General features: G+C 41.1%; 1 protein-coding gene across 12 annotated transcripts in view; it reads right to left on the bottom strand.

The window, feature by feature from the left end:
- ADCYAP1R1 (ADCYAP receptor type I) overlaps window positions 1-24822 on the bottom strand; it is a 140558-nt gene that overhangs the window by 26164 nt on the left and 89572 nt on the right. For all 12 annotated transcript variants that reach the window (XM_086866878.1, XM_086866834.1, XM_023922016.2 and 9 more), the window contains 7 exons: window positions 15190-15225; window positions 14518-14559; window positions 12720-12823; window positions 11778-11875; window positions 10789-10921; window positions 8526-8679; window positions 3243-3303 (listed from right to left, as the gene is read on the bottom strand). In XM_086866878.1, coding sequence (XP_086723004.1) covers window positions 3243-3303; window positions 8526-8679; window positions 10789-10921; window positions 11778-11875; window positions 12720-12823; window positions 14518-14559; window positions 15190-15225 — 628 coding nt within the window. The remainder of the gene's footprint in view (window positions 1-3242; window positions 3304-8525; window positions 8680-10788; window positions 10922-11777; window positions 11876-12719; window positions 12824-14517; window positions 14560-15189; window positions 15226-24822) is intronic.

Genomic DNA, 24822 nt, shown 5'->3' with positions numbered 1-24822 from the left:
ATTGTTTGTATACATTTATAAATTAGGTGCTGTCTACTGAAAATTACCCATTATTTGCAGAGCTCAACCTCCTTATGATGGACATTAAATCTGCCCTGAAATTCTTTAGTGTTGGAAGAATCTGGACAAACTCTCATATTAATTTAGCTGTACAAATAGATATTGCTGTATGGCAATTTGTCTGTGTAGGAATCAGGAACCACAGGGATCAGGAATCCCCCTGTGATTGCAGTTACCTGGATTGTAGAGACCAACAGCCCTCCCTTAACTTAACAGAGTTAATTAACTTAACAACAGTTAATTATCCCTGTATGTGGTTGGGACAAAGAGAGCCTTGGAGGTTGTTTTGGGTTTGTTTTTCTCACACTGAGCTATTTTAAATGTGTGCTCTACACATGTATCCCCTACAAATTCTTATTCTTAGACCTCTCTGCTTTTTTCTTCTCCTCTTCTTAGACCTTTTCTTCTACTTAGACCACTCTGTTTTTACAGGGCATGTCCCCAGTGAGCTCCATTCCAAACTTCCACCTTGCAGGTGTCAGCAATGAATCTGATCAAGTTCACACAGAGATTTTTTTTTCCAAGGACTTTCAAGGATGTCCAGTCCCTGTAGCACCTACAGGATTGATGTAGGGGAAGGAACCACCGTCTCCTCCTCAGATAAAATAGTGGGAATGCACAACAGAACGTTTGGAATTTTCTGTATTGTGTAAAGAAGCTCCCCAGTTTCTGTCAAATGCTCCCCTACAGTGCAGGTCAGACAGGCAGGATGAAAGGAAATTATTCTTTTCCAGGATGGATGAAGGGAAGGGAGCCAGGGGGCTGGGGAAGGGATGTGATTTCCATTTGCAGAGGCCAAAGTCGGATCTTGGATGCACGAATAGAATAACTCCACTTAAATCAGGAGCAGAGCTCTGGATCAACAGAGAGCTGAATTTATCTCCTCAATCCTGTCACTTGCAGGGATGGGAGTCTGGAGCTGAAGTTGAGGGAGCTGTGCCAGTTTTATAAGGATCAGGCAGGAGGGGACTCAGGCTCTGAGCCTGTATTTCCAGCCTTTGCCACTGTGGCTTTCCAGTTCAGTAATTTCCACAAGGTTTTCAGGCTCACGCTGGCTTCTCCCCCACTCCCAGAACAATGCTTGCTGATTTTTAAAAAGTAACCACTGAGACTTAACAGAACCTGTCTAAATATCTTGCATGCTAAATAGTTTCTCTGAATAAAAGGATGTTTTTGGCTGGTTTTTTTTTTTTTTTTTATTTTTAATTTCTTATTTTTCTTTCTGAGAGACATTCTCCCTACCTGCAAAATGCAAGGGCTGATTGAACTTGTAAGAGAAATTAGAGCTTTCAGGGCAAGTGCTGTAATCCTAATAATGGCACAACAGGGGTTTCTGGCTTGTTTTGCATGGAAGTAAATTATTTAATTTGTCTTAATGTCAAAATAGAACGTTGGGTCACAGCACTGGCATTCCCAGTGGAGGAAAGGCTTTATTTGCTTTCCAGAGAGTCTGAAAGAGCTAGGATGGAGAAAACCTGACAGAACAATGAGTTTTGTGGAAATTTTGCATCCAGTTATCTCCAGTATTCAGCAAAATTAAAGCATTAAGCCTCAGTGGCTTGGAAATGGGATTTTGGTATGAAGTGTCTTTCCCTCAGTTCTGTGTTTTCAAAGAACCACTGACTGATTTTTTTGAATTTTACTCAGTCTGCCTCATTTTTTTCAAAGAACACTGACTGATTTTTTTTAATTTTACTCAGTCTGCCTCATTTTTTTCAAAGAACCACTGACTGATTTTTTTGAATTTTACTCAGTCTGCCTCATTTTTTTCTAACATTTCATCAGGTTCAAACACAGTTCTTATGAAAAATCATTGTCAGGTTTGTATTTCAGGACATAAATACACATCCATTCCTAGCTGCCACACCTGCTGCTCTACCAGAGCAGATACTGACTGCCAAAACACGCAGGTCCAGCTCTGGGAGCAACTTTTCCTTCATATCCTTTAGAACTGGATATTTGCAGCTTTTTTCCTCTAACAAAAGACACAATTTGGGAAGGTCCTACTCTTTTGAACTCTTTATGATTTTTTTTTTTTTCCACACAGAAGACAGAAGGTGGATTTCTGTCTCATCCCTATTAATCTCCCCTGCAAAATTCATGGAAAACCCTCCTCAGTGGGAAACTAAACTCTTAATTGCCCTGGTAAATCAAAGCTCAGCAATGCCTTGTGCAGATTTCCTTTACTGTCCTGGATTTATCTCCCAAAATTTCTACAGCTGATTTCATCACCTTTATCTTCCTCCACAATCAGTGGGAAAGAAGCAGAGAATTACAAAGGATTCCACTCACAGCTCTTGTAAGATGATACAAATCATATCCTGGACTCCAGTAATTAAATGGAGCAGGGAATGGGGTCAGCTGCAGATTTACAAGTTTGATGCCTCAATCTTCCTTTAGGAATTCCCCAGTGCAATGACAGATATCGAACTGTAACTCTATGAACAGAAAAGTACTTGAACTCTGGACCTAAATGATGTTTGTCTACAAATGGATGTCAGAAATGAAAGGAGAAAATAGAACAAGAGGAAATGGCCTCAAGCTGTGCCATAGGAGGTTCAGGCTGGACATCAGGAAGAGTTTTGAAAGGGTTTTTGAACTTTGGATGGGGCTGCCCAGGGTGGTTTGGAGTCCCCACCCTTGGAGGTGTCCAAGGAAGGTCTGGACAACCCCCTGAAAGGTGGCTGTGGGCAGCTGGGGTCGGTCTCCTTCTCCAGGAAGCACTGACAGAACGAGAGGTCACGGCCTCAAGCTGTGCCAAGGGAAATACAGGTTGGACATCAGGAAAAAGGAAAGAATAATAAAGTACTGGACTGTTCTGCCTGGGGAGGTGGTGGAGTCACCATCCCTGGATGTGTTTAACAAAAGACTGGATGTGGCACCCGGTGCCATGGTCTGGTTGAGGTGTTAGGGCTGGGTTGGACTCGATGATCTTGGAGGTCTCTCCCAACCCAGTGATTCTATGACTGAAATTCTGTTGTTGGATGTGGCACTCAGTGCTCAGGGCTGCGTGACACCGTGGGGATCAGCCACAGGTTGGACTTGCTGACCTTGGAGCTCTTTCCCAACCTAAAGGATTCTTTCACTCTGTGGTTCTGTGCCCTGCAGTCACCACATTCCTGTGGCACCCTTGCCACAGTGCTGGCTGCAGCTGGAATCATTTCCCACCCAGCAACACCTACCCAGTGTCATCGAAGTGAAGCCTCAGCACTGCCCAGACAGTGACACAGATTGTTGGGGTACCTGCAGAGGACAAGAGAGTGACACATTATCAGTCCAGACACGCTTGATGTTCAGCAAGGAGCGCTTATGCAACCTCTCCACTGAGCTTTTGTCTCCTAACAGCACTTGTGCGTTGGATAATGCAATTTATTGAGTTAATTCAGAGCTCCAGAAACGTCCCTCTCAGTCAGGGGTGGGATTGCAGCAGCAAAACTGGTACCAGGGAAGGATGATGCTGTGCCAGGTCATTATTGCTCAGTGTTTTACTGCACCTTGTTGCATGTAGGATAAAACAACATCTGGTCAGAACAGAATCAACCACATCCGTGTCTAGAGCTACTGGAATCGTGCAAGAATTGCAGTGCCAGATGTTGAGCTGGAATGGCACTATTGGAGTCTGTGGATTTTTCTGTGGTTTTGTTGTAAATGATTTGCATATGTTGCATTTTCTCTGTTACTGTGTAAATAACCAGTTTTTCTTTACTTATTCAACCAAAACAAATCCACAGACGAGAAGTTTCCTCTGCTCACAATTTTTTTCATTAAGAAAATACCAAAACAGAACAACAGATTCCAAAAAGAGAATACTGGAATAAGGATTTAATTCCTATTTCAGACATTTCTTCACTTTCAAAAAATGCATACAAAATGTAAATTTAATTAAAACAATAAGAACCCATTGAAAAACCTGAATTTATTTTCCTTTCTGAAAACCCTAGAAGTGTGATTTATTTTTTTTTTTTTTTAGTGGAAATATTTTTATAAAATAATTCATTTATGCAAGACAACCCTGGGTAAGTTGGATCTCCCCTGTATGATAAATAAAATATTTGACTAAGAATCTGCTGACATCTTTTCAGGCACCACTGGAAAAATAAAGTGCTAAAAAGCAAACATAAAAGGACCTTGATAACCTCAGCTCCCAGCAGTGAACAAGACTGTGGTGAGTTGACAGGAACAATTATATTTAATACATTTTGCAAGGCTGTGTTGATGTCACATTAATTAGTCAGTCGTTTGAACCCACTCAGACGAGTCTCTGTCTAATCATATTCCCACCTTCAGGAATAAAAATATCCCTGTTAGACCTGGGTGAGTGATGGAGCCCTCCTCCTTTAAACAACCACACAGAGAACAATTTGAAAGGAAAATGATATAAAGAGATGAAATGACAGGCTTTGGGGAGAAGTCATGCATATTTAATTTCAGTTGAAGTCTGCTTTTCTCACAGGTGAATACATAGAAAACACTGAGAAAACCCTTTTTGCCCGTAAAGGGGTTAAAATTAATTTTTAAATATCAAACTTTAATTTTAATTTTATCAAACTAACCTTGAAATATCAAATATTTGTCCAGGGAAGCAGTGAATGCCCCGTCCTTGGAGGTGTCCAAGGTTGGGCTGTGTGAGGCTTGGAGCAACTGGGGATGGTGGAAAGTGCCCAGGGAAGGGGGGTGGAAATGAGGTGAATTTTAAGGTCTCTTCCAATCCAAACCATTATATGATTCCATAAAAGAGGGGTCTCATGTATTTAGTTTCCTCTATATAAATTTTGATGCTATGAATAGCGTTCCAAATCTGTAAAATGTGCAGGAAGGCAGAATTAAAACTAAATGTGTCATAAAAGTACATTTAAAAAAAAAAAAAGTACATTTCAGATCAGCTTGGAGTTTTGAACCATCTGCCCTATGAATGTACATATACTCACACCACTTCTCTCTGCATCAAAAGATTCATATTTCTCCATCACCTCCTTTTCAGCTTCTGAGGAACATTAGAAAACAGACAAGCCCTGAAGGCTGAGATTTATTCCTGCTGACTTGTGCTGCCCTGAGTTGGGAGCAGGCATTGGCAGAGAGCTCAGGAAGGCAGCAGTGCATCCAGAGAATTCACCAGCACATTGCAGGGTTGGGAAGAAAGTAACCTGATCCTGCCTGGATCAACAGAGCCGTGTGTGGCTCTGATGAATCCCCTCAGATGAGGACGCCGACGTCTCAGCACATTTGAAGGAACAGATCAACATCCAGATGCTGCAAAGTGCTGAGCTCTTGTTTCCCTCTGCCTCACTGCAGCTCCCTCCCCACCAGCCCCGAGCTTTTGTTCCAGGGATTGAATCCAGAGTCTGGAAGTGGCTCTGTTGGCTTTGCAAATTGTCAATTGCTCCCACCAGGTCAGGGGAACTGCGAGTCAAGCTGAAACATGCAGGAGATGAGAAAATAATAACCAAATAAACCAAAACCATCCAAATCTGGAGAGTTTTTAATGGATATTACTGATACTGTTTTGAATCTGAAGTGATCTGAGAGTTGTTCCCACCAACACAAGATGGACATGGAGCTGATGAAATGAATCCAGAGGAGGCCACAGAGATGCTCCAAGGGCTGGAGCCCCTCTGCTCTGGAGCCAGGCTGGGAATGTTCACCTGGAGAAGGATCCAGGGAGAGCTCAGAGCCCCTTCCAGAGCCTAAAGGGGCTCCAGGAGAGCTGGAGAGGGACTGGGGACAAGGGATGGAGGGACAGGACACAGGGAATGACTCCCACTGCCAGAGGGCAGGGATGGATGGGGTATTGGGAAGGACTTCTTGGCTGTGAGGGTGGTGAGGGACTGGGATGGAATTCCCAGAGAAGCTGTGGCTGTCCCTGGATCCCTGGAAGTGTCCCAAGCCAGGCTGGACAGGGTTTGGAACATTCTGGGACAGTGGAAGATGTCCCTGCCCATGGCAAGGGGTGGAATGGATGATCCTTAATGTCCCTTCAAACCCAAACCATTCTGGGTTTCTGTGAAGTCTATAAATTGAACACAGCTGAAAACTAAATATTTTGAGGTTACATTAGAGAATGAATCCATCTGCCTAGTTCATTCATTACAAGGACTGATTAAAAAATATTGAAGTCAGTTAAAACATGCTCGTTTTCAGTATTCGCACACCCAGACAAATCTACAGATATGAAAATTTTGCAAACTTAATTAAAGGAACTCAACCTCTGATTTATGTTCAGATTACAAAGATTTTACAATTTATAATTTTGCATTGCTTTTTTTTTTTAACTGTGAGCAGATTTTCATGTATATAAACCCCAATTTCTTCTTGGAAACCCACTTTTATCTCAGCTATAATGTGATTATACGTCTGTGTGGTTCAAAAGGAACCCTGAGCACCCTTTCCAACAGTTTCCTTTCCAAAAGCCTTTTCCAGTAACCATCCATTTCCAACAGCCTTATTATGACACAGATTGTTTATAGTTATTTGTTCACTTCTTTCTCTTTTATACCTTCTCTACCTCTGTACCTTCTAGAAATATTTTTTCTCCCTATTGTAGGCAGTCTTTGCCAGAGGAGATAAAAATTTTGGTTTGTGTGCAGCTGCTTCAGAAGGGAAAAAACAAAATTATCTGTTGATTTCTTGAAGGTTCAGGCTGCCCAAGGATGTTTTTTCAAAGGAGAGCAGTTTAAATCATGGGTTTGTGTGTAGACTTTACATATGAATATACAGGATTATTTCAGAAGTGTCTATAAATATAAAAATCAAGTTTAAACTTTCAGGGAACATTTTAAATTACTGTATTCTTCTGCATTCACCATCTGAATTCTGCACAAAAAACCTCTGCAAAGAATTGCTTGAATTAACATGTCACAGGAATCAATTTATATCCAGAAGGCCAGAATGAAAAGTAATTGCCATGGCTATCACCATTTAACTGGCTTTTCTGAAATAAATCTTGTTTCTTCCCAGTGCAAGTTTTTATTTCCCATTCAAGTAGGACAAGCAGATGTGAATATCCTTTGGATACATTTCCAATTTAGTTATTATCTGTGAGAAAGGCACAAATGAAGCCTTAGAAAATGGACTGGACTTAACCTTGCAGATTTGATTAAGCTGAAGAAGTTGATGTTAAGATTTTATCTCGTAGGAGGCAATTTTCTGTTGTAGATTACACCTCTGCAAGAGATGTCTTCCAGATTTCAGTGCAACTCTGTTCACACACAAAATCTCAGCACAGTTTGGCCTGCAGCGGTACTTCTGCACCAAGACTAAAATTATAGTTTAATAAATAATATATTATTATTATTATTATTAGTAGTAGTAGTAGTAGTAGTAGTAGTAGTAGTATCATTATCATTATCATTATTATCATTATCATTATAATAATAATTATTATTATTAATAATAATAAAAAGAAGAAGTAGAAGTATTAGTATTTGTATTTATTAAATAATTAACTAAATTAAAATATTTTAATTAATATATAGTATAATTAATTCTAATAATAGTAATATTATAGTAATATATAATAATAGTAATATATAATAATATAATAATATAATAATATAATAATATAATAATATAATAATATAATAAAAAAAACCTGGTGTGGATATGCCATGCATGGTTTATGGAGTCATCCTGCACAGTGTTGGAGTCTGAGACACAGAGTGTGTGCCCTTGCTTCTGATAGTTCTAAGATCCAGAAAATCACTGAATTTCATATAACATGAAATTCATGGGCATGTTCTCATGGTGATACATGAGAACAAATGTTAAATTTAGATAGAAAATCTAAAAATGTGATTGTGTAGATTAGAGAGTTCTTAAGTCACTGGGTGAAAAAGTTAGTTTAGAGTTTAAGTTTAGAGAACAGAAAATAAGATGGAGGATTTAGGGTGTTGTCTCTATTCCTTCTTCTTTCTTCTTCATGTTCTTCTTCTAGAGGTTTTTTGAGTAATAGTAAGTGATTGGTTAGAGAATGTCACAGTGTGGCACAGAGGTGTTGGGTCATGGGGTCATTAAGAAAAATAATATACATGTCTATGGTTAATTGGATAAGAATAAGCATAAAGATAAAAGAATCGCATAGTTTGAAGCCATTTTGTGCTTTCAAACACAAAGTGAGCCACAAGGCCATTCTGTACCATGAGAAGAAAATGAGCCAGATTGCAGTGAATTAAACTTGTGCAGAAAGTCTGGAGAGACCTGCCAAGTTTGGTGATAACATCCCAATAAACACGAGAAACAAGATCCTAAAAGGCTTTGGAGTTTTTGTCTTGACCTGGAGGACTGTGATAAATGGGATTCCCTGTGAGGGAATCAGCTCAGCTCAGAGGAGACTGAGAAATCCAGGAGTGGATAAAAAAGTACAGAAGAAGTGCAGCAGAATCAAAGAAGAGAAAAAAGAAACTAAAAAGAATTTTTTAGAAGAAGTTACACACAGTGAGACACGTTTGAGACCAGGAAGGACCACGTACCCCAGCCGATGATCGTGTACCAGTAGAAGTATCTCCTCTCTGGGAAGAAGGTTTCCACCAACAAGGTGAAGAGGTACAACCCCTCGATGAACAGCCAGAAGTAGTTGGACATGACACAGTAGTGAAAAAACACCATCACTGCTTTGCATTCCACCTGCAGAGGATCGAGAAGAACCAAATTATTTCCCTGTTGCTTTGACCTAACAGAAATAAACGTTTTCAACCTCTCCAAACCTCTCAGTGGGAAGAGCTGGGGCTGGTTTCGCACACTTTTAATGGTAAAGGTTTTAACAAATGTGAAGAATGTCAGGTATCACTTAGATAGCAAAGCCTGGATGGGGAAGAAGCCAATTTTACCAGTGGGAAGTGGTCAAGGAGAATTTCAGAGCAGCTTGAGCATGATCTGTATTGCTGAGGGCTCACAGCCCCTGTGAGCACCGATTGCTGGACTTAGCCCCCTTCCAGGACTAAATGCAAGGAAGGAAAGGATCCAGCTGTGTTCCGAGAAACCCAGAGAAGGATGTGAAATGGCAGGATGGCTGTGGAAGGCCCTGAGAGTGGGATCTGAAAGGATGAACCCTCTTGTGTGCAGCTGGGAATTGCACTTCCTTGCCATCCATCATCAGTGTTGTCATTCAGGGACACAAAATGGAGGTAAATGTGAGGAAATGTGAGTTATCAGATGTAAAAAAATAATGGTAGCTTTCATTCATGGGCAGGAGGGGGAAGGAGCAAACTAAAGAAAAATGTAAACTAGAAATTAAATTAAAGAAAATATAGGAATTTTTTAAAAAGGAACTGATTTTGTTTAGGCTTGAGAAAAGGGGACTCGAGGAGGACAATATTGCTCTCTACAACTCCCTGGAAGGAGGTGGTAACAAGGTCAGTCTCTTCTCCCAGGACAAGAGGAAATTGGCTTAAATTGCATCAGGGGAGGATTAACTTGGATATGAAGGAAAATTTCTTTCCTGAGAGGGTCATCAATCACTGGAACAGTGTCCAGGCCAGTGATGGAGTCACCCTACAAGGAGGTGTTTAAAAGATGTGGAAATGTGGCATTTGGGGATGTGGCTTAGTGGTGGATTTGGCGGTGCTTGGGAACGGTTGGACTCAATTTTAGAGGTTTTTTTTCACCCTAAATGATTCTGTGACTAAGACCTAATGTGGCAAGCTCTGCTCTGTGAGAGTAGGACACACTGGTCTTGCCAGTGCTGCACCCTAGTGAGACACCATTAGTCCTACAAACGTAGGATTTTCCAACAAATCCAAGCAGAATCTGTGTATAAAATGGAAGCTCCTGCTGGAGGCAGTGATTATCTCCCACTTTGACTTCATCCTCTGGGCCAAATCTACCATTAAGGTGTTTAAACCTTCAGATCTCAAGTTTCTTCATGGAAGCTCTACCCAGGCTGTGGATCTGGTCATAAAATGGCTGATTTTAACTTATTTTTGTGCTTTGAGTGTTTCCAAACGAGGAGGAAGATGCCACCATTTGAAGAGCGGCAGGAAGAAACTACAGACCTGACATGGCTTCAGCTTTCTTGTGGAGAAGAACTGAGAGCAAAAACTAGTTGCAATGACAAAGAAAAGGCTGACTAAGAAACTACACAGCTGCACTTGCCTTATGGAAGTGACTCACAGGGAATTTAGCTCATAACTGGATAGATAAAGGAGGGCTCAGTTTGTAATTCTATCATAATTACACCCAGAGAGCTGATTTATAACAAATACTAGCCTTAAATATGAAAGGAATTGGGAATTACACATAATAAATGCTAAATGCATCAGTGAAAGAGCGCTCTGCATGAAACTACATATTTTAGAGACAAAGATGTGGGAAATGCTGATGATTTTCTGAGACTGTGACCATCAGGTGCATTCTCTGTGTCTGAATGGTCACCCTGTTTACACATGACTCTGCCTGACATCCAGAACAAATGAGGCTCTGGAGAAAAAACAGACCTTCAGAGGAAGGAAATTGCTTGTGTCTGCTCTCATCCCACCGACCACTGAGCAGATCTGGGAGAGGGAGGAACAATCAGGGCAGAAAATAAAACCTGTGGGTTTGTTCTGAAGGACACTGGTGGCATCACGAGATGGAATGCCCAGTCTGGCTGTGAACTGGGAGGGAAGTTAAACACCAACCACCTTTCCCCCTAATAACTTCTTGGCTCATGATACTCCACAGACTGCTGCCTGCCCCACTGCTTGTCTTGTGCTGGAGAAAAGTAAAGGAGAAGGATTTGGTTTCAGTTTGACTCACCGTGGAGATAAAACAGTGGTTTCCATCCTGCTCAGCATAAAGAACCCCATCCTTAATGAACACAGATATTGCACGGAGGATGAATGAGACAAAAAGGTTCATGTGGATGAAATTCCGAGTGCAGTGAAGCTTCCTGGAGAGGAAAGAGGAAGGGAGGGGAGAAAAGAAAGAGAAATAAAGAAGAAAACAGTTTTATTTCATAGAAATGTCGTACTGGGCCTGAACACACTTGACCAGAGCACCTTGGTGCTATGAACAGCAACATCTAAGCCAAAACAGTGTTAGTACTGACCCTAAACCTGAGAAAGAGGAGGATGTAGGGATTTTCTTGTAAAAAGGATGCTGAGAAACATAAAATAGGCAACAGAACAAGCCCAATGCAGCTTGTGAAGTTTCATAAACCAGACCACAGCTTGTCCTGCTGCATTTACACTTGGCTGAAATGTGATTTCTGGAGTGTGTCCAAGGGGAACAACTCAGCTAAAGGATCTCCCCCTTTATGGATGCTAACTCTGAAATAGAGAGCAAGGTGCCCCTGGAAATTGCAGGCCACATAGCTTTCTCAGTCTTGCCTGGGAAAGTGGCCTGGGAAATCATAAGGAGGAATTAAAACAATCCTCAGAGATCGAGAACAGCCTTGCAGGTGCTGTTTGCCTGTTCCTTGTTTTCTTTGCAGGAGAACATTGAGGGGTGGTGTGCCCCACTGACCAATGATGATGATGTGTTAATTTACTAACCAATCAGAGTTTCTTTTCTGTACTTTTCACGTATCAGTCTATAAAAAAGACCTGAAGTAATAAACCAGGGAGAAATTCTCCTGATCGACTCCCAAGAGAGTCTGTGTAGTTCTTCTCACCGTTCCTAATAGAGCGACACCCCTTCTTATTCTACCTCTGGTGAGATAAAACCTTTAACTCTGCTTGGGGCAGCTGAGCTCCAGCTTCCTTCCTCCAAGGACTAAACAGCTCCCTGCTCGTGTCCCCACTCACCTGAAGCGACACAGGATGACCATGGCAGTGGTGAGGGAAACCAGGGAGGTGCTGTATCCCACCGTGTACAGCGCCTTCACCGAGAGATAGTAGTAATCCTTGGGAGGCAAAAAGCACAGGGTTAAAGGGTTCATCACCTGCCAGCCTGCTGGGGAACCACAGGCAGGGTTTGTCTCTTGCACAGCCTTGTTTCTCCTCACTTCCTCTGAGATCTCACCATACATGAAGTTCTGCTCTGTGGCTGGGCCTAACAAAGCCTATCCATACATTTATTTTTTATAAGTATCTCAATGCAGGAGCTCACGAACTCTGGATAATGAACCAATATGATTTCACAGAAGCCACTCATTGTTTACATTATACACTTATTTATACATTCTAAAACTGTTGTTCACATGATCTTTTCATTGGTGCCCCTGTCCTGTCCACACACTCCTCAGGGCACAGGATTGGCTACAGTCTAGGTGTTCAACCACCCTCTGTTATCTGGCTCTTTGTGGTCCTGTTATCTTGTTTTTTAGCCTCTTTCTTATTTTTAGAATAGCTTATGTCTCATCAACCTTGAGAAATTCTAGAGGGTCTGATAATAAACTCTAAATATGGTTTGCCTGGAGCACATCATGGCCCGAGTTGTTCAGATGCGTTACTACATCTGTAGAACAAAACCCAGTTGACCAAGAGATTCTTTACCCACAGGGGCAGAATTGAGCAATTCTAGAAATTCCAAACTACATCAACACTGAAATCTCATCTTCTATAAATACTCATTACAGGCCCAGGAAGGATTCAGATCTCACTTCTCCCAGCTTTATACCCATGTACATCTGATTGTTTGTTCTAATCACTATCAAATCAGAACATAACCAGAGGCTGGACAGAAAGCAGCCTGCTGCTTCCCCCCTCCCCCCTTCATTTGTTTTTAATTATGAGATTAATTCCCACCTGGTTATCAGACTCTGTTTCGTTCTCATCGAAGCCGCAGGCATCATAATAATGAGGGAAAGGTTCAGACCAGCCATCTTCAGTGCAATTCCTGCTGATGTCCCCTGTGCCAAGGGCAGGTGGGAATGTGACATCCCAAGAAAAAAACCCAGGACATCCCTTCCCTCCCCACAGTTCTGCTGGAAGCACTGTTTATCTGCCTATCCATAGATTTAATTCTGGAAATTTAATGAGCTCGTTAATGATCCAATCCTACAACAGCCACCTATGGATGGCTATTTCTACAGCTGGTCACCAGAGAGCAAAAAGATTTTATCAGCACATTCAGTGTCTCCAGGTCACTAAAAATCTCATTCCAAAATAGGTTCCTAAACCAGGGATCAGCTGAATGTCCATTTCTTTCAAAAAGGCATCTTGGGAGCACAGCTTTGATGAAGATATCTCCACTCCACGTGGCGAAAGGACAAGTGCTTAAAAACAGGCCCTTTGTGATAAAAATATCACAAAATGATGGTTTATGTCTGAGGTACATGCATGAGACTGGTGAGAAAACACCACAATAACATGATTTTTTTGGTCCAGGTGCTGGAAGCCAGGCAGGATACTGTGGGATATCTCAGATAGCCATTACTTATCCATGGAGAGGCAGCTGGATTGCTCCCCTGTAGGCAGAGAGCTCACATCCCACTCATTTATCTCCAAGTCCAGGGCTCTGAACTTGGAGTGGGATTTTGTGGGAAGGGTTTGCAGAAAACAAAGGAACATGGACTGGGAATCTCTTCCCCATCCCTGTTTTCATGGCAATGTGCTCTTTTCCATCTCCAGATGCCCAGGGTGGCCTCTGTTGCTGAATTCAGTTTCTCATGTTCCTCTGTCTATTAATTATTCCAATCCTGGTTTACAACCTTAATTTTAAGCAAATATTGGCTTAAATACCATAATTTTTTGGCTAATCTCATATAAGAACCAGCTCCTAAATGATTTCACTGACACATTTAGGCTTTAAAACCATAATGGGAATGAAGAGTTGGGGCAGTAAAGGAAGAATCTCCTGAAACTCTTTTACCTACAAAGCTGCCTGAGGTGGGACAGCCCCTGTGGGGCTCTTTTGAAGCTCCATTATTCTTCCCATCATTCTTCCCAAAGCTCAGTGGCTTTCCTAAAAAATTAGGGATGGGCTGCTGCTGCATTTCTTCCTCCCCAGCACAAAGAAACAGGCTCTAATTATCAAATGATCACACTTTTTGGAGTTTCAGTCGCACCTGGAGCAAAACTGATGGAAATTTCCAAGTTTTGGGTTTGCTTTTTGCTATTAAATTGCACTGCTTTGCATTCTTATAGCAGTTTAATCTCTCATAACCTTATTTTTAACCTTATTGAGAGAATCTGTTCCCCATCCATGCAGCAGAATATCTCTCTTTAATCACACCATTCATTTAAGAATATTGCATTACTCAGCAAATTTTGTTAAATCACTCTTGTACATTCATCCCTAGTTTTCTATGGAAAAAAAAGCACTGAATCATGGTGCTGACTTCCTTTAGCACCATTTAGTAATTACTGTTAAACAGGTAGATGTAATTTATAGCAGCACACTTCTTAGATTGCAAGGATTAATAGAGGAGGAATAAATTTTCATAATATTCTTAAAATTAACAGAGCAGAAAATGTCATAACAATTAGAACTAATTAGAGAATAATACCAAAATTGCAGAGAAAAAAAAAAAATCTGAGAGCTTCCTTTTTAACAGAGATAAATAAAAAGAGAGACAAAAATTTCCATGGTTCTGTTTCTTACCTAGGAGAGACTGAGCTGTGCTTTCCAGCAGGTCATAATCACCTAGAAAAGTGGAAATTGGGTATGAAATTATTTTGATTGTGTTTTCTATTAGAGCCCAAACTGATCTCTGTGGAAATCAGTGAATGGAGTGCAATTGATTTTTATTTGTTTAGATCAGGCCCAAAGGCAATAAATACTTGGTGCTGTCTTCTCAGGAAGTAAACACAGCTTTACTTGAGAGTTTAAATCGAAGCTGAACCTCTAAATTTAGAACTAAAAACACATGCAATAAACAGGGGCAAAGTCTATTGTAAAAATATAGAAAATTTATTTAAATTATGTAAAATTATTTCTATTGGAATTTACATTTATAATCCTCAGGTATTTAAATATGACCAGTTTTCAGAGAATTAATGACAATTTATTTTCATCCATCAATGACAATGAGCAGTAACTAATTGGTTTAAATAAGGTAGTTTAATTTTGTGCCTTTAGGAAAAATCACATCAGTTTATAGAAACTCATGAGATTTTTCACTTCACTTTTTGTGCAAGTATTACAGTTAAGCACAGGAATCACTGTCATTATGACTGATACACAGACAGATTTTTAATAATCTGAAATTAATCTGTGCACACAATTTTTGGGAACAGAAGTACCAAGGATGTAAGCAGCACAACTGGTTCTTACCTGCATGGGTTTGCCCCAAATTATCCACTTCCCAACCTGAAATTAGAAGAATGAAAATAATTAATTCATAATGTTAATGCAATTTAATTTTGATAAAAGTTTGACTCCTGTAAGAGGTACGGATGTAGCAGAGCCCAGAGAAGAGCTGCAAGTTTAAATCTTTACTTCTGTATTAGTCCTGTGTTTTTATGAGTGGAAAAAGGTTTTCAGAAGATGTTTGATGTGGTTAAATATCTGGTTATTATGATGCTTCATCAGGCTCTAGGAAGAATAAGAAAAATGGATGTAGGAGCTTTTTTGTGGCTTTTTAAAAAATTATTTTAGGGGAAAGTTTAGAAGTAAGAAAGATTCACACATTTCCAAAACACTGCACCCAAACCCATGCTGCTTAATATCCTAAAAACACAACTACCACAACGTGATAAAACTTTGTGTTTACATCAGAAATCTCCCTTTCCCTTTCTTTCATCCTTCCAAAATAACTTGCTGGAGTGATGCCAAATCCATCCTCCCACCCCCCTGTGCTCGGTTTTTAATCCAAACTGGGCTGAAATTCGAAATTTCCTGAATCCTGGGTGGATTCTGGGGATGCAGGAGGAGCAGCCTGGAGCCAGGGAGTGGAGCTGCTGCACCGTGCACAGGGAAGCCTCGGGGAGCCCTGAAACCAGGGAAAAATCCTTCCCAGCACTTCCCTGGGGGTTAAATGTCCACATCAGTTTAGCTCTGCACCCTCTGGAGCGGCCACAGGGCTTCAGGTTGTTCCCCTTTTAACCCTGGTGGTCAAATGTTAATTAGGGAATTGGAAAAACCCTCATCAAATTATATGAGAAGGGTTTTATTAAAAGTAAAATCCAAACAAAGACTGATTTTGATCCTATGGGAAAGGAGAAAGCATCTAAAGAAATAAAATAATAATAGGAGGCTTTTCAGCACAGCATAAAAGGTTTTTTTCTAAAATTTTACAATTCACATAATAATTTTTAATTCTTTGATCTCTGCACCTCCTCTAAAGGAAATCAGATGTGCTTTTGTACCTTTCAAGACAGAAAAAAGTGGTTTTAATGTGAAAATGATGGTGGGAGTATAGAAAACTCATCTGAAGCATCAGGCAGGTATTGTGACTTTGGCTGGATTATTAAACATCAGTCCTACACATCCATCCCATTGGGGACTTTGGTTGATACTGGAAGCCACAGGTGAGAACACTCACAGTCTCCATCCCTCTCTGCCCAACTCCAGCTGCCCCCAGGATTCCACAGGAAGAATTTAGCCTGCATTTTGGGGAAAGTTTCTTCCCCCAGAGGGTGCTGGCACTGCTCCCCAGGGAACACTGACATTCCCAAGGCTTCCAGAGCTCCAGGAGTGACTGGACACCTCTCCCAGGGATGCACAGGCTGGGATTTTGTGCAGGGACAGGAGCTGGATGATCTCATGGATGGCTGATCCCAACTCAGGCTATTCTGTGTCTCTAATTCCAGGTGTTTGCAGGTGTTGGGGAGGTCTCTAAACTCTGCAGAGCAGTCCCCAGTGCTCTGAGCAAACATTTTCCAGCCAAGGTGGTTCAGGTGCTGTACAGGGCTGAAGCAGCAGATGCTGCTGCAGCGCTGCCGTGCTCCACATCCCTGGCAGAATATCAGGGATGGCTCTGCAGAATAGTTTGGAGAGACCTTTTCTCCTCCTAAATCCACCAAACCCCAGGTTTATTAGCAGCCATGTAGCTCAGTTTTAGGAATTTGTTGCTAAAATCAGGACGGTGTTGGTGAAATCTGAATTCAGAGCACAGATGTCAGGTTGTGGCAGGGGAATTTTTATCTGTGGGTTTATCAGAGGATCAAAGAGCAAACCACAACTCCTTTATCACTTCTTTTCATGGTGCTTTTCACAGCATCTGCCACTCAAACCAGCAGCTCTGACAGAATTTGTCCCCTAAGTGAGGTCACCTAATGCAGCAGCCTGTGCCTCACACTGATCTACACAAGCAGGGTAGAAAAAGCTGCAAAAAAAACCTCCAAAAACCTCTTTGACTCATAAAAATCCAGTTTTAGTTTATCATTTGTAGAGTAATTTGACCTTAAAACTGTGCAGAATCCTTTCTGGAGAAAGACCAGGCCAGTATTAGGTAGATTGATGCCTGATGTTCTTGGCACCCTGCATTTTACAGTGATGGCTTAGAAAAAGACATTTCTCTTAAATGTAAATGTTTTGAATTCACCTATTTTTTCTCTACAATTTAAAAAGCATGAAATAAAAACTATCATGATTTCATTCTAAATATAAATAGCAGTCTCATTGATGTCAAATTATTAGAGTTTAGTTAATTTTTAATTTCATGACATCTGTAATAACAGTTAAAACACATTAATGCAGTTTTTTGGAAATAAATAGGCTTGTTATAGAAACACTTTTGTATATATACTGAAATTATGATTACATTTCCCTGTGTTTGGACATTCTGAAGGGATTCACTTTTCAAACAACATTAGTTTTCTGAACTGTAGGAGCAAACAAGCCTTTTATTAACATATATTTCTATATCTGAGTCCTAATTAATGTACTGAAGAAAGTTCCAGAACAACATTTGCCTGTACAGGCTTTTAGGCTTGATTCATCAACTCAATTTTCACTAATAGGTTAAGATACCAGGAAGTTAATTAGATTTACATTGAACATCATGCCCTGAGTTAGAAGAAAAAGTTAAAGTTCATCTACTGAGTGTTGGGATAAAATGAACACATATACAATTATATTTGTGGGTGTATGGCTATATTTTTTTGCATTTCTATGTAATTATTTAAATATTATAATATTATTTAAATATTATATTTATATAAATATATGTATTTATATAAATAAAATATATCTATACATATACATATTTTTACACAGGATGCATTTATATATTTATATATTTTATATGCATATAGACAGGTATGTAATATATCTATAAACAGATCTATTTCTATATAAAAATCTATTTACAAATAAGATATTATTATTAGTAGTAGTAGTAGTAATAATAATAATAATAATAATAATAATAATAATAATAATAATATATTTATGTATATATATAAAAGGACATGAAGGAACATACAGCCACCATGTATCTTTGAATTCCTGCACGCTGCTGCTGCCCTGCCCTCACACAGAGCCAGTTTCTGTATTTTTCCTTGACAGAAATCCATGGCATTGGTGCTGTTTCCTCACATGGATGAGAATGAAATGGAATTCCAGTGGATGATTTTTGTGCACAAGATTTAACATCTTTACATACAGCGGGACAAGACCTGACCTTGCATTTAAAGGGTTGTAAGGAATGCCAGACACAGCAGAGTCACTCTCACTTTTCACAATATTACCTCAAAAACATTGTTTTTCTGGGCTATATTTTCACCTGAGTGCCTTTAAGACTCTAGAGAGGTCTCAGTTAATTTACTCTGCTCTCAGTGATGGAGTGGGCAGGATTTCAGGACCTCTCACAACGTGGGATTTCCCACAAGCCTTCTTGTTTTCTTTAGGGCACAAACTACGAGAAATTGGCCTGTTTGACTTCACTGATGAACAAGAGAAAGCCCATTGACATGTTTATACAAATAACCTAACAAAATGCATTGCTTTCTCAGAAATGAAGAATAAATGAAGTATGATTTGCATCTGTATTTTCACTGGGAACACATTTTTCAGGGGTTTGATTCAAGGGCTAAGTTTACAGGGGACTTTTGAGAAGAACATGTAGTGACAGGAGGAGGAGGAATGAGTTTAAACTGAAAGTGGGAAGGTTTGGGTTGGGTATTAGGAAGAAATTCTTTATTCAGAGGGTGCTGAGGCCCTGGCACAGGGTGCCCAGATCAGCTGTGGCTGCCCCTGGATCCCTGGAAGTGCCCAAGGCCAGGCTGGACAGGGCTTGGAGCAGCCTGGGATAGTGGAAGGTGTCCCTGCGCTGCACAGGTGGCACTGGATGATCTTTAAGATCTTTTCCATACCAAACCATTCTATAATTCTATTATTTTATGATAACAACATCTCAAATATCATGACTTTATGACTTATTTGAATGACATCTGTGCTTCTCACATGTAGCTAAACCCAAACTATGGAAATATGGACACAACAGCAGATACCAAACAGCACCTTGGAGCAGCATTTACTAAATCAATAATTGCTCTTATCAGTCAATAAACTCCTGAGGAAGCTGCTGTTATCCTGGACACAGGATGGTTTATCCAGTGTATTGACAGGCTGTGCTATTCGCTGTTTGACCAGACTTAAGTAAGTGTCACTCTTTGGGAAGCAAATCTACAATTAATGCTTTAATTGACATTGTTAATTAGATGTTATTTGCAGCACTGCTTAGAGATCCTAGAGAAGATCTATCAGAATGCTGAGTTACCAGTTCTAAAAACCAAGTACAGAAAACTCCTTATTTCTGTTTTCTGCAGGAAGAGGTAAAAGAGGGAGGAAAAAAAATATCCAAGGACTTGCCAATGGCTCCCCATAGAGCTGGTGGCAGAGACCCAGACCTTTCCTGCCCTTTTCTTGCACATTTATCAGACTTTCCTCTTTGATTTTTATTTACTGAGACTCAGAACTCATAATTCACCCCTCACTATGCAACAACTGACGAGAAACTCGATGACAGCAATTGCTCCTGATTTAAAGTGGACAGGGATGGGGAAGCTGAAGCCAAGAACCAGCCTGTGCACGATGAGCCTCAGAGCCTTTTAGATCTCCTCTGTGGTGCCAAATCCGTGCTGGCTGCTCTCCACCTGCCTGGCCTCCCGTGGATTTGTTTATCTGAACACAACTTGCATTTAACCCTTTTGTTCCAGCGTTTGTCCCTTATTAGTGGCGGGGCGGGAGGGGATGAAAGGCTTCCAAAGCTGTTCTGTCCTCAGTTGGCTTGCCCACACTTCTCCCATAGCCCTGTTGTTCTCATCACAGCATTGTGGGTTGGAGGACTGCTGCACAAAGGTAACTCTCCAGAAGGTTTTGGATTTTGATGACATTAAGATCAACGTGCAAAGCCTGCCCTGTTTTTATTTCACATTGTAGGGGCATTTCTGCGTCCCTACAGAAAGTGCAGCCACTGGGGCAGGGGAAGACCACTCACAAGCCCTTTGTTATGAATCCATATTGTGATATTGGCTTTTCACAAGTATTAGGATGAATGTCATATGTTATATGCTTTTGCTATGTCTTTTTCTTTTTTTCTCCTGCAAGCAGCTACAAAAAGGTTTTAGGCGTAGGTCAAGAAGAATTTTGGGCGTTAGGGCAATGTCCTGTCTGTACAAAGCCAGATAACCTCCAGGGAACAGATGATGGGGCCCAGGCTGCTACCAATACTGACCCCCTGTAGAAGAAGGAACCCCAGCCCAAATAAAAAGATGATAAATGAGAAATTAAGAACAAATGCATGTGCTCTGAAAAGGCAGACCTGGGGAGTGGCTACACAAACTAGCTCTTGGAAAAGTTTGAATGTGCATTAAAACCCTACAGCAAAATGGGATAAAAGGAGTGTTCCAAAGACACCAGGTGTGTTCTTGGCAGAGAGCCAAGCACTCAGCCATTTTAACTCTTTGCTTTATTATCTTTGTCTCCTAATTGTCTTTTTGTTTATATTAAACCTTTTAAAACTTAACAGGAGAGCGAGCCTCGTTTTTCACAACTTTGTTATCTTGCTGTCCAGCTATGTGGATAACAAGCTGGCTGGGCAGAATTTTTTTTTTTTTTTTTTTTTCTGTCCTGATTTATACAGCACTGATTAGAAGTTTTACATTCAATTTCCAAATTTGCAATAAACCAGCGAGCTCTCGGCATTCACCGCGCTGAGCCTCCCCTCTGCCCTCCCCACGCTGCCTGCTGCTCTCCTGCTCCATCAATCTGTTCAGCCGGCTGGCAGAGCCACAGTGGGCAGCAGCAGGCTGCTTAGCAGCTTTCCTGCAGCTCTCTCTGAGCTCCCCACACGGGTTCTGCTTCCACACCCTGCCCGCTGCTTCCCTAGGAGGGACATCATCCCTCTGCCCGGTGCTGTGCCTGCACACACACCATCCTGCTTTATCCAACCATGCCAGCTCCTTTGGTACAGATCTTTGTGCTTTCCAGAGAAGCTGTGGCTGCCCCTGGATCCCTGCAAGTGTCCCAGGACAGGCTGGATGGGGCTTGGAGCGACCTGGGATGGTGGAAGGTGTCCCTGCCCATGGCAGGGGGTGGAATGCGGTGTTCTTTAAGGTCATTTGCAACTGAAATTGTGATTTCATAATTGATTGATTAATAAAGGATTAGCTGCTTGGAGTTGTCACTTTCATTAACAGGATCTCTAGGAAGTAGCAGGCAGGTAAGGTCACAGAGTACATGGTCCCAGAGGTTCACACACCTTTCCCTGTTTCAAGTGCTTCCCACAACTGTTTCCAGGGGATTTGATCTCTCCAGCCTCATTCCCCATAGCCAGCTTTAAAGTTTAAATGTTAGACAAAACTTTAAACTACAGATTAAAAGTCATTTATACAGGAGCAGGAGGTGTCAGACATGGAATAATGGCTTCAAACTGACAGAAGGGAGGGTTAAATGGGATATTAGGAAAAAATTCTCTTCTGTGAGCGTGGGGAGGCCCTGGCACAGGGTGCCCAGAGCAGCTGTGGCTGCCCCTGGATCCCTGGAAGTGTCCAAGGCCAGGCTGGATGGGGCTTGGAGTGACCTGGGATGGTGGAAGGTGTCCCTGCCATGGCAGGGGGTGGAACTGAAAAGACCTTTAAGGTCCCTTCCAACACAAACCATTCTGGGATTCTGTTCATCTATCATTTACTGTAGATCTCCATTTGCCTTGACAAAGGGATTTGTGAACATAACATTTACACAGAGACAGTACAAAATGAAGTGGGCTTCATTTTACTTAGAAAACAAGAAAACTGGGGCAGAGGATAATCAAGGGTGAGATTGGGAAGCCTTGTTCGTATTTGTGTGTTTGAATAAATAACTGGTGCCTAAGGACAGCTGAGTAACTGATCCTGTGGGACAAACTCATGCTGTCCAGCTTATCTACCTGAAGATAAGTTCACCTGGTTTTTAAGCCTTCTCCCATAAGGGGCAGAGAGACAGGGATGTCCAGAGGGTGGCTGGGTTTAGATATCTGTCCTACCATGAGATAAACAAGCTCCTGCAAAGTCTGTGTTACCCCGAGGTTTGTGAAAGATATTGCAGTAAAGGCAGGGATAGAACTGATAAATAATTAATTTCTTCCTATATCCCAGTTTACCTCCAGGGCAAAGGGACAAGACCCAGTGAATCATGCCTGGAAATCTCAGAGAATTCCAGTGAGGTCCCATGTGGAGAACAGAAAGGCCAGAGCACACAGGGCTGGCTACAGTAGGACTGATGCACAGATATGATCAATAACATTTAAGGGAAATCATGGCTTTATTATTTTCTTCCTCTTTCCTGTTAAAGGATGTGAAACTAGAAATGGACTGAGGTCACCATAGCAACTAACCATCATCTAAACATTATGTGAGTCCTTCCTTTGAGTCTGGCTGTCACAGGAGCATCAATCAGAGTGCAGGATCAATGCAATTATTATTAAAGTGTCTCCTAGCTCTGAAGAGGGCAGGGATTTCATTTGAGAGAAAAAAACAAAAGATTTTCAAACAAGAACCATGAAAAAATTTGAAACATTTCCCAACAGAGATTGTCACTTCTGAAATAACTCCTAGAGAAGAAAGCAAATTAAATGCCTTGCTCAAAGGTAAGAACAAATGTGTGCCCACCATACCTAAAATCCTGCAATCACCTGGAACTCTTTTCCCAATCATTTGGGTCAAGAGGAGAAACATGAACAGAGAAAAGACTGTTAGGAAAGGTTGTAGGGTCTGCTCATGTTGTCCCTACAGTGATAATTCAATCTATTACCTTCTGCAGTCCAAGTGTTCTCCAAACCACTCAGCAGCTCTCAGCAACTCCCACCCTTGCATTCTGCCCAAAGATGTAGGATGTTTTTCCCCCAAGGCCAAATTAACTCTCAGGTCACTGCCAAAGTTCTTGAGCTGTGTTGCAGCTTTCCCCTGACCACTGCAGGACGTCCCCCTGCAGAGGACCAAAGACTTTGGTTTCATCTGAAACGCCCTTGCTCGTGCTGCACGTGTGAGCATCGGAGGCACAGAGCTTTATGTCCCCATAGTTTGGTGGGAAAGGCCACAAAACATCTTTTTTCTGCTAGAAAACATCTGAGAGGCCTCAGCTACTTGATTAGAAATGTAGATCCAGTTTCTGTTCTTTGATGACAGCATTTTCCTCCCATTTTCTCTGCATTGCAGATGGACTTTGTGATGCTGTGACCATGGAGGCTTAATTATAGCTTGTCCTCCTCTCTTTGGAAAAGTTGGAGTAGTCTCGTGGCTTTACTGCCTGTGCAAAGCCCAGGGATGAAAACCAGCTGGAAATGACTCGTTATCTATCAAGTGCCATTTAATTTTTTTTAATTTAATTTTTATTTTTTTAATGATTTATATATAAAATAAATACCTTTGCACTGAATTGATTGTGACTGCTGTGTAGGATTTTATATAAAATTAAGGATGAAACAAAGGTGTTTCAGAGTCCCGGTTGCTTCAATAAATAAATATAAATATAAATAAGCTCCAATGGCTCATTATTATTCCCATGATGAGAGTGCTTGGATTGGTCATACATGTTTTCCAGAGAAACTTGGTGACAGGGTTTTCCTTCCCTTGGTTTCCAAGCAGGGTGTTGGAACACTCACCCAAGCAAAACATCCTTAGAAGAGAAATCTGGACTTTTGTATTGATCTTTCGCCTTTTTGACAGGCAAATGCAATTTCCAACTTCTCTCTGCTGCAGTGCTGACCTTAATTTCAGTAGTAGCAACAAAACCCTTCATGTTTTACCTCAGTAGGAAATAAGCACACAATCCCCCAGGGATATTCAGGTGTTTAGGAGGCCCCTGATCTTTATCAATCACCTTTTCTTCCTGTCTAAACAAAAAAACTATCAATACATAACCCAAACTAATAGAAACTGTAACTTGCAAATATTTTCAACAGCTTTCACTTTGGGAAGCAAAAGACTTTTATTGTCTTTTCACCCCGTTTGGGGGTTTTGTACCAATTTCCCACGTCAGCTTTTAAAGGCTTCACCAGGACTGTCCCCCCAGAAAGGACACAAAAACCTCTCCACTTCGAAGATGGAGCATCACTTTTCCCCTCATTCACTCTTCTCTTGCCATCTCATTCTAATTGATTAGGGATAAAGTCTAAACTCAGGCACAGGCTGCTTCCCAAATCTGATTAACCCCGCATTCATAAATCCCACTGTCCACCTGCAGCAGCTCTAGTGCAGCACTTATGAGGCTTGGGGTTCTTACAGACAATCAATTAATCAATTAATTAGTACAACAAAGTACTTGAGTGTTTCCCTGTGTTTTAAATGGCATCAGTGACAGACTATTTTCAGTTTCTTGGGATGACAGAGCTCGTTGCCTGAGCACTGGTGGTGCTCAACCAAGAGAAGCAACAAGCCAAAGAGTTTTGGTCTGAAATGTGAGCATAGGATGTAATTCCCTTTTAAACTTTCTAATACCTGATTACATTCTTTATTCCACTGGATTTTAATTAGGAACCCTTAA

This window comes from Cyanistes caeruleus, chromosome 1 (assembly GCF_971803275.1).
Source record: "Cyanistes caeruleus chromosome 1, bCyaCae1.hap1.1, whole genome shotgun sequence".
Lineage (NCBI taxonomy): Eukaryota > Metazoa > Chordata > Aves > Passeriformes > Paridae > Cyanistes > Cyanistes caeruleus.
Note: the sequence above shows the minus strand (reverse complement) of the source record. Positions and strands in the feature narration are given on the sequence as shown.